General features: G+C 44.1%; 1 protein-coding gene across 1 annotated transcript; it reads left to right on the forward strand.

Annotated features, from left to right (window-relative positions):
- Positions 1-62: 62 nt before the first annotated feature.
- LOC132465723 (uncharacterized) lies at positions 63-10,658 on the forward strand. The gene is made up of 6 exons (XM_060062453.1): positions 63-559; positions 1,950-2,197; positions 2,369-2,435; positions 3,475-3,722; positions 3,894-3,960; positions 7,686-10,658. The coding sequence occupies exons 1-6, from the start codon at positions 265-267 to the stop codon at positions 8,321-8,323; spliced, it is 1,563 nt and encodes a 520-aa protein (XP_059918436.1). The 5' UTR covers positions 63-264; the 3' UTR covers positions 8,324-10,658.
- Positions 10,659-13,487: the final 2,829 nt, after the last annotated feature.

Genomic DNA, 13,487 nt, shown 5'->3' on the forward strand with positions numbered 1-13,487 from the left:
AATTGCCCAATAAACGGTCAAACTGTTACACATGAAAAATTATCATTTAAATCTACAAACATGTGTAATTCGGGGCATATAAAGGCTGGGACCATAAGATAATTACTTTCTCTCCATTGAAACCCATTCATATTTTTCGATCCCATAGGTCCAATGTGCTCTACCGGAAGGGATGTGACTTCGCCACTATTTTGTTGTCGGATCTACTAGATCTACATCACAGGGTCAGTTTCTTTCAGTCTCGCCGGAGGTCGAGTGATAAAGATGTCGCCGAGCGGCTCCAATTTGAAAGAACAGCTTTCGTACATAATGGACGTACTTGCGAAAGCGGCTGTATCTGAAATATGCCAACTGTTCTCGGAAGGCTCGACTTCCCTTCGCTTACAAATAACTCACAGCCTGGAAGAAAACGAAGCGCTGAGGAAGAGGATGAAGGTGATGAAAAGTGAGCTGTTTTCTTTGCGGCTTCAAACGAGATCAAATGCACCGCGTGTGGCAAGTCGTTTCGCCCTGGCTCGAGCCAACATCTGCAAACCACGGACTAAACCACTGGGGAATGGTGAGTTGAGTCCCAGTGTTCGGCCAAACACATGAGGTAGCTTTTTTTGATTGACTGTGACAAGGAAGCACACATTGGCAAAACACGGGCGGTAATAGGTAGAAAACTGGACGGAAGAAGTGTTCAGGGGCTACTATCTATAGCTGTGTTCTAAATCGTTCCCTATCATGGATGTAGCATGAAATAGGGTGCACGCCATTTTGTAGGGTGTTCGAATTCTCAGTGGTCCACTATATAGTGGATTTAAAATAGGGTACATACGATGTACCCTGCATGTTACTCCCTTATACCACAATGCAATGCGGTCGTCATTTTCCGGAGGAGAAGAAGAAGCTGAATAACCGCGAAAATGAATACATTTAATGATGGAGTCTCCGGCTTTCGTATAGAAATGTCAACAATTTTTTTGGGATTTAACATAGAAAATGTAACATTCAAAATTAGTTAAAAAAAACTTGAACAAGGAAATGTAACATTCAACATCAATACAACCTCCAGCTTTCCTCGTGAGTGCCCGGTTTGTTTACATGATGTGGGCGCATCTGTCTGCGTCACACAAATACCCGGCGCATTTACTGACGCAAATTACGTTTAGAAATGTTCAGCGTAGTGTCCGAATTCTCGTTCCCTATTCCCTAGTGCACTATATCATGTACACTATATAGGGAATAGGGAACGAGTGTATAGGGAACGATTTCGAACACAGCTTATGTGTTACATTTGTAGCAATAGGAAATAGTTATAAAAATCATCATTCAAAATGAGCAATTAATAATTATATCGGAGAAGCACGCTAACTCACAGTATATGCTTAATATTATTTGACGATATGCCAATTTCCTGCACTTTGAATGGTCTTGAATGTAATTCATTCTTCATCAACGGAACTGAAGCCTCTGGACACAAGGCGGTTGGAAATTCCCCTCATCTTACACCACACATAGATTCTATGCAGCATAGATTCTAGGCTGATTGCTAGATTGTACCTGCACTGAAAACCCTGGTCCTGTTTTGAAAAGCATCATGAGCAGAGCCCTGCTAAAACACAAGTACAACTTGGGAGGTGCTTTACAAAGATGGAATCGATCAGGAGCCCAGAAGGGTTTCAGGGTGGATGCCACATGAGCTGGTTTATCATTCTCAGACATAAAAAAAAAGGACGCGTTTTCGCTTGTTATTGTCAAAATAGAATAATTGCGCTTGTCTCGCATGTCATGTTGTGCTTAGCTCATTTTGCATTGGTGTTCGTTCAGTGTCCTCAAAGTGGTCAACCGCCTCTGCTTCGAGTCTAGGGATGAGGGGGGTGGAAGAAACATCCCTCTCAAACTGCCCCTTTTCAACCCTCTGTGTCAATGTTACATATATACAACTTCCTGTTTTTTCTCTGCAGAACACTGTGATGCCTTTGGAGATCGCAGAACACGGCAAGGCGCCTACTCGGAGAGTCTGCGTGTGGACGCCCCTGGCTCCTCCCACATGTCCAGTCTCAACGGGGAGCAGCGGATCCTGAGCGTCCACGTAGAAGGGGAGGGCCCACTAGCGATCGACGGCCATGACACCCTCTTCACTGCGTCTGAACTGGAGGCCCTGAGCTCGCCGTCTGCGGACCACGTCCACCGTGAGCAGCAGACTGTGCAGGTTGGCAATCATCTTCTCGTTCACCTTCCAAAAGAGAGGCTTCCTCTGTTACAACTCCAGCACTCACCCATAGAAAGCACACACCTTTATGATTCAATGTGTCGTTAGTGGGGAACTATTCAGTGCAAATTAAATAATGTCTTGTGTGTGTTTCCTTCTTTATGTGGAAAGCTGCACACCCCAGTCGCAGTTTTTATCAAGGATGAAGAGGATATTGGTGGAGGCATGGACGCCGAAGGTTAGTAATACACATTGCATTTATGCAAGCAAACGATCTGGATCAACTGAGAATGTACTTGATGCTAACTGCTAGGGGTGCAACGGATCACAAAACTCACGGTTCGGATCTTGTCACGTTTTTTTCGGATCAACAAAAACATAAAGATAACAAGACAAATGTGACTTTAAATAAAATCATCAAATGTGTCAAAACAAAATAAAGTGAAAAATTAGGTAATAATCCTGCTTCCTTTAAAGGTGACCTATTATGCTTTTTCGACTTTTATGACCTATAAACGTTGTTATAATGATTGATAGTCATGTTTAACCATACTAAAGTGTCAAATAATGATGTACATGCATTTCGACGTATTCCCTGCTGACAGTCTGGGGTGGCTGTGCAGAGCGCTAAACACAAGGAACAACGTTTGCGAATCACTTGTTCACATTTCCGGGTAATCATTACGTAGAGGCACTACTGCCACGCCCCCATATGCCTAGTCAAATCTGCCCGCGAGCGCGCTTCAAGTCCGCACTTTTCACTTCACAGTGTAGCTTTGCACGTTTGTGGAACATTGCCTTCCCCTCCCAATTTATGTATTTTTTTCTCAAAACACGCCATTTTATGTGAAATTAGCTTACAATATGTCTCCAATTACCTTTGCTGTAGTATGCTACATGCACGCGCAAAAAGAGGGGGTGGAGCTCGACTGCCCTTCGCAGGTCTTCCGGAAGGTAACCAATCACAACGGAGTGGGGTTGGCAGGAGGGGGGCGAGGGGGCGGAGAAGGACGAAACCGAGCGTTGACGGAGAAGACATTCTTTCATTTGCACTGAATAGTTCCCCACTAAAATAGAATAATTGCGCTTGTCTCACATGTCATGTTGTGCTCAGCTCATTTTGCAGTGGTGTTCTATCAGTGTCCTCAAAGTGGTCAACCGCCTCTGCTTCGAGTCTAGGGATGACGGGGCTGGAGGAAACATCCCTCTCAAACTGCCCCTTTTCAACCCTCTGTGTCAATGTTACATATATACAACTTCCAGTTTTTTCTCTGCAGAACACTACGATGCCTTTGGAGACCGCAGCACACAGCAAGGCGCCTACTCGGAGAGTCTCCGTGTGGACGCCCCTGGCTCCTCCCACATGTCCAGTCTCAACGGGGAGCAGCGGATCCTGAGCGTCCACGTAGAAGGGGAGGGCCCACTAGCGGTCGACGGCCATGACACCCTCTTCACTGCGTCTGAACTGGAGGCCCTGAGCTCGCTGTCTGCGGACCAAGTCCACCGTGAGCAGCACGCTGCGCAGGTTGGCAATCATCTTCTCGTTCACTTTCCAAAAGAGAGGCTTCCTCTGTTACAACTCCAGCACACACCCATAGAAAGCACACACCTTTATGATTCAATGTGTCGTTAGTTGGGAACTATTCAGTGCAAATGAAATAATGTCTTGTGTGTGTTTCCTTCTTTATGTGGAAAGCTGCACACCCCAGTCGCAGTTTTTATCAAGGATGAAGAGGATATTGGTGGAGGCATGGACGCCGAAGGTTAGTAACACACATTGCATTTATGCAAGCAGGCAAGCAAACGATCTGGATCAACTGAGAATGTACTTGATGCTAACTGCTAGGGGTGCAACGGATCACAAAACACACGGTTCGGATCGTGTCACGTTTTTTTTGGATCAACAAAAACATAAAGATAACAAGACAAATGTGACTTTAAAGGGGACATATTATACCCCCAGGTGTGAGTGTGATTAGTCCTTACAAGCCGTTTCGAAAATCTGCCCCATATGTAGGGATGGGAATTTATAAGAATTTCACGATTCCGATTATCGATCCGATTCCTTATCGATTCTCTTATCGATTCTCATTGGGTGAGAAAATAAGTATAAATGTGTTTGTTTGCATTACATCTCTTTAATATCTGATCAGAAGTGCTTCTAGTATTAGGAAATTGTACATTTTCAAATCAATTGGTCTAGACGAAAAAATATATCGCTTTTTAAGCCCAAATGCCATCATTATGTGCCATACAACTAAAAACACAGACTGAAAACAGCCAAGTAAGAGCTTGTGCCTTTTGGAATTCTAACAGTGCTCATTTGCATTCAACTTGTAACAAAATTAAACTGACATAAACAAAATGAAGCATTGATTAGACAGAGATTTATTAGATGGGCCTACCTAATAAACCGTTGGAACACACAAGACCGGAAACCATAGCAATGCCGGTAAACAAACCCCGAGAAGCCCAATCCCTATGAGAGCTCCCCACGCTACGGCCATCCGGAGGCGACAGAGCTGTTGGCCGTGATATTATATATACAATTATAATATAGTATATCATATATTATATACTATTATATATAGAGATCCGGGAGTCGCCAACTGCAACAATCACTTTCTCCTCCATTCCGCGGTTCACCCGGACTGCACTGCACTGAGTTTGACGGCTGAACGCTGATTGGCTGTTACGTTACACATGTCACTCAGTTATCACGCTGTTGAACGCTGATTGGCTGTCATCACGACAAAAACTTGTCGCCGGTTTTCTCCCGCGACAAACTCGCCCTTATACGCGTCTCTACGTTCACTTTGTATGGGATCTTGTCGCCCCGTCGCGTTTGGTTTGAACGCACAATGCGATTCTTCCTCGGCGGCGACATGTTTGCTGCGTTCTGAACCAAATCAAAGCAGCGTGTGTGTGACGTCACGACGCATTTGCCGCGACCAGAACCGATAAGCGGAATCGTTAAGCAGGCTTGCTAACGATTCCAAGGAATCGGTTGACTCGGAACTGGTTCTGAACAAGAACCGGTTCTCGATTCCCATCCCTACCCATATGACATCATTAGTGGGCGTGTCCACCTAGATCTGTGCTGGATAGATCAGTCTACCAGCCAACCAAGTGGACTGAAGTAAACGTTGCTCATCTATCCAGCACAGATCTAGGTGGACACACCCACTAATGATGTCATATGTGGCAGATTTTCTAAACGACTTGTAAGGCTAATCACACTCACACCTGGTGGTAGAATATGTCCCCTTTTAAATAAAATCATCAAATGTGTCAAAACAAAATAAAGTGAAAAATTAGGTAATAATCCTGCTTCCTTTAAAGGTCACCTTTTGACCTATGACCTATAAACGTTGTAATGATTGATAGTCATGTTTAACCATACTAAAGTGTCAAATAATGATGTACATGCATTTCGACGTATTCCCTGCTGACAGTCTGGGGTGGCTGTGCAGAGCGCTAAACACTCGGAACAACGTTTGCGATTCACTTGTTCACATTTCCGGGAAATCATCTACGTAGAGGCAGTCCTGCCACGCCCCCATGTGCCTGGTCAAATCTGCCCGCGCCCGCGCTTCAAGTCCGCACTTTTCACTTCACAGTGTAGCTTTGCACGTTTATGGAACAATGCTTTCCCCTCCCAAATTTATTTATTTTTCTCAAAACACGCCATTTTATGTGATATTAGCTTACAATATGTCTCCAATTACCTTTGCTGTAGTAGGCTACATGCACGCGCAAAAGGAGGGGGTGGAGCTCGACTGCCCTTCGCAAGTCTTCCGGAAGGTAACCAATCACAACGGAGTGGGGTTGGCAGGAGGGGGGCGAGGGGGCGGAGAAGGACGAAACCGAGCGTTGACAGAGAATGCTGAAAGCGCCCAGATGAGAGGAAGAGTTTCCCGAAAATCGACATCGTTTTTTGTGCTGTGATTCGTTTCAGGTTCGCTATAGGAATCAATAATAAGAAATGAAGACCAGAAAAGTAGTATAATAGGGTCTCTTTAAGCACAGTCAATATAAAAAAAAAATTGCAATCTGAGGCATTATTCCTTCGTCTTTTTAACATGGATAGTAAATAATCCCTAACCCTGGATTTACAATTCAGGATGTCTGCATTGCCTGGGGAGAGTTAAGAGTACACTCTCCCAAGGTAATGCAGACATCCTCATCTTCTTTTTTTTCATCAAGTATGGTAGCGAAATACAGTTTCTGTCGTGTTTTATTTGGCATTTTGTAAATCCATTGATTTCGGTTGGAAGACTCATTGCTCATTGCAAGAGGGGTTGGTTGTAGTCTTTTCACTCGGTTCTAGCCCTACTGTTGATACGGAGAACCGAGCGAGAAGACTACAACCAAACATAAACATGTCGGGTTCCGGTTCCCGTTTCAATGGGATTGACGGAACGCCAAATAAAACACAACAGAAACTGTATTTCGCTACCATACTTGATGAAGTTGTTAATACCGGAATTGTCCTCTAAACATGCGCTGATCACGTGAACGCACAACTCTTTTTTTTTTTTATCAGCCGATCCGCGGATCACTTGCGTCCCGAACCGTGAGGCTTGATCCGTACGGATCACGGGTACCCCGTGAACCGTTGCACCACTACGTAACTGCGCTATAAAGCCTGGTCCTCTTTTGAAACCGAATTCTGATCAGAGCCCTGCTAAAGCACGAGGACTATTTACAGTATATAGGACAATGATTTTCATCTTCTTCATGGCACCAAGGGGATCGGGAAAGCTGAGATCAGCTCTGATTCCCAATATAACTACAGTATTGGTAAAACAGGTGATAGGAAACAACAGACGAGGTGTGTTGGAGCCATTTTGATATTTATGTTGCAAATTAAGATTGATAACACTGTTGAAATAACTATAATATTTAAGTTTATGAAATATTGTTTAATAGTATGGTGAATTATGGTTTAAAAATAACGTAATTCTATGTGTGAAAACGGAATGACTGCCGCCATCTGTCTGGCCATTGGAGTGTGTCGTTGGACGTTCTGACTTGATTTATTGATGGGTTACCTATGACCAGGTGGGGCGGAAGTGGCAAACAATATTTCAACCGCGTGAATGCGATAGGGACATCTATGTTTGTATTATTGACTAAGAAGGAACGAATAAATAGATCTATAATTTACGACGCGCGTTGTCCGGTTGTATCCGCTCCCAGAAGTGGCCGCTGGAAAGCTGCCACTACAAGCCGAGTTGGGTCTTTATGACCTCCCCACTTCCTTAAAAGGGGGAGACGTAGCGGATGCTTCTCAGCTTGAGCCTCTGACCCTTGAACCCCCAAAGGGGACACGGAGAATGCATAATCAACCAATGGAAGTTAGAAAGATTGTCCAAATATAATCTTTCCGATACACAAGCATGTACAAAGTACATACTTTATCCCTTTGTGCAAACATTGAATTAAGACCACAACTTTCTCTCTGGCCTTGTTTTTCTCTCTGCAGTAGACTGCAATGACATCAGAGACTGCAGCACACAGCGTGGCGCCAACTCGCAGAGTCTGTGTGTGGACGCCCCTGGCTCCTCCCACATGTCCAGTCTCAACGGGGAGCTGCGGATCCTGAGCGTCCACGGAAAAGGGCAAGGCCCACTGGCAGTGGACGGTCGTGACACCCTCTTCACCGTGTCCGAAGTGGAGGCCCTGAGCCCGCTGTCTGCGGACCAAAGCCTGGCCATGAGCCTGGACTGCGGCGAGCGGCTCGTCCACCGCGAGGTGCCGACTGGGCCTCGGGGGGGGCGCAAGGGCTGTGTCGTGTGTGGCAGGGAGTTTCCCAACTATGCCAAGGTGATGGTCCACATGCGTACCCACACCGGTGAGAAGCCGTACGGGTGCGACCAATGTCAGATGCGCTTCCAACAGAAAAGCAACCTGAAGCTCCATATGAGGACTCACTCTGGGGAAAAGCCCTTCAGGTGTGACCAATGCGTGCGGCGCTTTAGTCAGAAATCCAACCTGAAGATCCACTTGAGGACTCACTCCGGGGAGAAGCCCTGTGTGTGTCTGCAGTGCAACGTCTGCTTCAGCGACCCCAGCAATTTGCTTAGGCACATGCTCAAGCACACGGGCAACGGGACACTTTGATTACAATTAGGGCATTTAGCAGACGCTTTTATCCAAAGCGACTTGCATCGGTTAATACACACATTGACACACCGACTGTTCTGCCTTCCGTAGGAATTGCATTGTTTTTCAGTTTGTGTTCGTGTACATCTTGCCTTAGTTTGGTAAATACTTCCACCCTGTGGTCAAATTGTGATACTGGCGTCAGTATAAACAACTGCAAACCTACTTCCGTTCCTCTTCGTGATTCACTCTACACGGAAAGTTCACGCTGTAATATCGCCCCTGCAATCTATCGAAAATACGTTTTGAACTTTGAAATTATTTGTCTGTAAGTAACTCTCGCAGGTATCCTACATTATGTTAAATGAAATTATTTAGTTCAAGCGAATTCCCCCCGAAGTATTGCATTAACATTTCTGAACTTATGTTATGGTGACCATTAAAATACATTGAAGGACATTTGCAGCATGTTAAAGAAATACTTTGGGGGGAATTCACTTGAACGAAGTCATTTCATTTGACATAATGTAGGATACCCACCTCCGTTCAGTAGGACGCCCTCTTCAGTTCTCCAGAAAGAAGGGTATCCCGCGCAAAGAGTATTCTGCGATCTTTGTAGCTCCATGGCTGGCACGCGTTGTGTCCCAGTGTAATTTGAGAAATGCATCCCTGCCGGCGATTTTCATTGGATTAGGAAATTATGGGCGGAACTATTTTGTCCCGCCCACGGACGCTCTGGCATCTACGGATACGAATACTTTTGCTACACATTTAGCACCATAGATATACAGGACTGTCTCAGAAAATTAGAATATTGTGATAAAGTTCTTTATTTGCTGTAATGCAATTAAAAAAAAAAAAAAAAAAAAGTCATACATTCTGGATTCATTACACATCTACTGAAATATTGCAAGCCTTTTATTATTTTAATATTGCTGATTATGGCATACAGCTTAAGAAAACTCAAAAATCCTATCTCAAAAAATTAGAATATTTCCTCAGACCAAGTAAAAAAAAAAGATTTATAACGGCAAAACAAAACAAACATTTGAAAATGTCAATTAATGCACTCAGTACTTGGTTGGGAATCCTTTTGTACGGATTACTGCATCAATGCGGCGTGGCATGGAGGCAATCAGCCTGTGGCATTGCTGAGGTGTTATGGATGCCCAGGATGCTTCAATAGCGGCCTTTAGCTCATTTGCATTATTGGGTCTGGTGTCTCTCTGCTTCTTCTTCACAATACCCCACAAATTCTCTATGGGGTTCAGGTCAGGGGAGTTGGCAGGCCAATCGAGGACAGTAATGCCATGGTCAGTACACCAGTTACTGGTGGTTTTGGCACTGTGGGCAGGGGCCAGATCATGCTGGAAAATGAAATCATCTCCATAGAGCTTTTCAACAGTTGGAAGCATGTAGTGCTCTAAAATCTCTTGGTACACAGCTGCATTGACTCTGGACTTGATGAAACACAGCGGACCAACACCAGCAGCTGACATGGCTCCCCAAACCATTGCTGACTGTGGGAACTTCACACTGGATTTCAAGCAACTTGGATTTTGCTCCTCTCCAGCCTTCCTCCAGACTCTAGCGCCTTGACTTACAAATGAAATACAAAACTTGCTTTCGTCTGAAAACAGGACTCTGGACCACTCTGCAACTGTCCAGTGCTTCTTTTCCATAGCCCAAGTCAGACGCTTCTTCCGTTGTCTTGAGTTCAGGAGTGGCTTGACCATGGGAATACGGCTATTGTAGCCCATTTCCCGGACACGTCTGTGAACAGTGGCTTTTGATACCTGGACTCCAGCTTCAGTCCACTGTCTTTGAAGCTCCCCCAAATTCTGGAAGCGGCTCTTCTTCACAATGCTGTTAAGGCTGCGGTCCTCTCTCTTGGTTGTGCAGCGTTTCCTGCCACATTTCCTCCTTCCAACAGACTTTTTGTGAATGTGCTTTGAAACTGCACTCTGTGAACAGCCTGCTCTTTTGGAAATTTATTTTTGTGTCTTACCCTCCTGATGGAGGGTGTCAATGATGGTCCTCTGGACAGCAGTCAGGTCAGCAGTCTTCCCCATACTTGTGATTTTTTTTAAAGGCTCAGGGAAACCCTTGCAGGTGTTTCGAGTTAATTAGACGATTCAAGTGATTAGTTAAATAGCCTGCTATTATACTTTTTCATGATATTCTAATATTTTGAGATAGGATATTTGAGTTTTCTTAAGCTGTATGCCATAATCAGCAATATTAAAACGACAAAAGGCTTGCAATATTTCAGTTGATGTGTAATGAATCCAGAATGTATGACATTTTCATGTTTTTAGTTGCATTACAGAAAATAAAGGACTTTATCACAATATTCTAATTTTCTGAGACAGTCCTGTATATTAGGGATGGGCATGAGTAGCAAATTCCAAACTCGGGTGATCAAAGGAATTCCTCGAGGATCAATCGAGTACTCGTTTAATCAAATGTATTTTTAGAATGCAACGCATCTGCAGCAGGAATAGGCCTAATGATGAACGGCAATATTACCAACCAAACATGTAATGCTTATCCTCCATCAAAACAGTCGGTTATCAGAGTATTCATTATTTATTTTTGCAAACGTTCAAAACACATTTTCCTTGCAAAAATAAATATGCGTCTCACAATTTAAATCACGACGAACCAAGGCCTGTAACGGTTTAAAAAACAAAAGGAAAAAAAACAAGTAGCCTAACCATTGCAAATAATTTAAAGCTGCAAATAAAACGGCAGCATATGGACTATGGAAATACTCGCGTTGTGATCTTCTCTACACGGCCGGGATTACAGCTGCGTCTTGCGGCGGTGAAAATAGCCGACACGCTTGGTTGCTGCGGGTCTTCTTTCCTGAACTCCCCGTTGTGTTTCAGGAGCATATGTTGCCGCATAGTACTTGTAGTACTCTGGTAGCTTGATTTTGTTTGGCATATTTTACATTTCACCTTATGATCTCCTATTTCTTTAAAGTATTTCAATTCTTCGCTGCGCTTTGCTTTAACCGCCATCTCTTAAAGGGCAACTTCACCCATTTCACTTAAGCTTTGCATCGTTAGAAACCCACTCATATTTTTGAATGGTCGAGCATCATTCCCTTATTTTCTGGAGAGACTGGAGAGATCCGTATCAATCTCCAACACTTCCTGTTTACAATGACGCAATATGACGATTTTTGCGTACAAGAAAATAGGAAGTGTAAGAGGGGATGATTCTCGTAAGACTACAACCACTAGTCCCACCCCCCTCTAGGGGGTGGGACTAGTGGTTGTAAACTAACATCCACAGCATCTGAAGCTAAGTGAAGTAAAATGGCGGAAGGTACTGGATCGGACCTAGAAGATCGGGATTTTGACGCTCTGATGCTGGAATCAGATGTTCGTGGCTACCTCTACGAGCCACAATATAGTGATGAGCAGCTGCAACTGATAGATGAACAGGAGGCGGCAGAATAACTACTATAAATACTTTATTAGCACCATCATATGACAGTGATCTGAACTCCTGTTCTCGGGGTGAGGAGCCCCGAGACCCTTGATTTTCTGTGTAATAGAATACAGAATAGTAGAGCAGAGAGAGATGGAGTTGGGTGCTGGGCTGAGGTCTCAGAAGCGGCTTTTGAACAAGGTTGTGGCAGCCTCCTTTGGTGGTTTATGTACAGGGGCAATGTTGGCTGGCAAAGCAGGTTGTGCCAGGGTGAGTGAGGAGGTTGGGACTTTGAACGTGATGTTAGGGTCATGTCTTCTGTCCATGACCCTGTTGATTAGATGTCTGATAAACTGGGTGATGTGTGGCGTGAAGATGGTTTTCAATATCCACTGTTTGGACTTCTTGCAGTACACCGGCTTGAACCGTGGTTCTCCTGTAAATGACAAGGAATATGATTACACAGAAAATTGGAAAGAAGCTTTGTCTAGTAGACTTCTCTCCCCAGGAATAGATTAAACCTTTCAGCGACTTATGCCTATTGAGTTAGCTGTGAACTTTCTAATTTTGGTTATTATACTATTCAAAGAGCACATGGTAACACCCCTGTCACTGTGGTGTCTTGCTTCCTTTTCACCATGTTTTCATTGTGCTCCAGGATAGCGAGGTAGCACCTCTCCCTCATTCCATCATATGAGAAGGCCTGGCGTTTGGGGAGGTATTTCAGGAGATCACTATGAAAGATCTCCAGTGGTCCTGTGGGCAATTAAAAAGAGAGAATGGATAGGACTAATTAAAACATGTTCATTAGCGTCGTGGAAATATCAATCATAACAAAAATATACAAATTACATTAACCTTGTTTATATACTTACTATTCACATTAAAATTAATTGTATACATTCTCCCTTCCTCTCTCTAACTGAGAGAGGTTAAGATAGTTCACATTTGCATTCCCACTGCAGCCACTAAGTCTGATACTGAGGCCAGGCCTGTTGTGTAGATGCCTTGCAGCCTTGCAGACATGTCTACTTCCCCCATAGTGTATTGCCGTTAGCTTGGCCGTTAATATGCGAGAGTAAAAGGGCATCTATTCTCACCAGTATGTTTGAAGAGGGCCATCTTCTCGAGGTCTTTCAATAGCCTTTTGTCTAGGACCAGCGACGACAGGTCCTGAAATGCCACCGAGTCCTTCTCAATCCACATCCTCTTCTTCTGCTCACGGGCGGTAAGAGGAGTGTGGTCACACCGATGACGATTTCCGTCACCATCTGTCCATTCGTGTTCATTGAGAGCATGGTGTGGAATAAACTTCCACCGTTTTTGCAGTGCCTGTGTGAAAGAAAAGATTGTCAATAATACTATTACTAAAGAAAAATAGGATCGAAGCTTTATCGCAGCTTTTGCTTCCTTACCTCTACGTCCCCCTTACTTCTGAAATACAATCCAACACTGACCTGGTCCATGAAAGACGGATTTCATTGCCCCCTTTTTTTCCCCTTCTTCAGCATCCTTTTCCTGAAACCTGTGATCGTAAATGCAGCATAATTTTGGTCAAACACCAATAATTTCCAATTATTTCTGTATTGTCTCCATTCACCCTGTCTTAGCCATATATATTCTTTTAGTTTAGGTTTATTTAGCTATTACTATTTACTATTGCACAGGGTGTGGCTTGTCACTGGGATTTAGGTAGAACTACAGGAGTGGTGATCAGTTAGGCAAAATTGTGGATAGTGGG

Source organism: Gadus macrocephalus, chromosome 10 (assembly GCF_031168955.1).
Source record: "Gadus macrocephalus chromosome 10, ASM3116895v1".
Classification (NCBI taxonomy): Eukaryota; Metazoa; Chordata; class Actinopteri; order Gadiformes; family Gadidae; genus Gadus; species Gadus macrocephalus.

Coding starts and splice junctions, on each gene's coding strand:
- LOC132465723 (XM_060062453.1), top strand. CDS start 265: ATGTCGCCGAGCGGCTCCAATTTGAAAGAACAGCTTTCGTACATAATG. Junction 560..1,949: donor GACTAAACCACTGGGGAATG/GTGAGTTGAGTC, acceptor TTTTCTCTGCAG/AACACTGTGATGCCTTTGGA. Junction 2,436..3,474: donor TGGAGGCATGGACGCCGAAG/GTTAGTAATACA, acceptor TTTTCTCTGCAG/AACACTACGATGCCTTTGGA.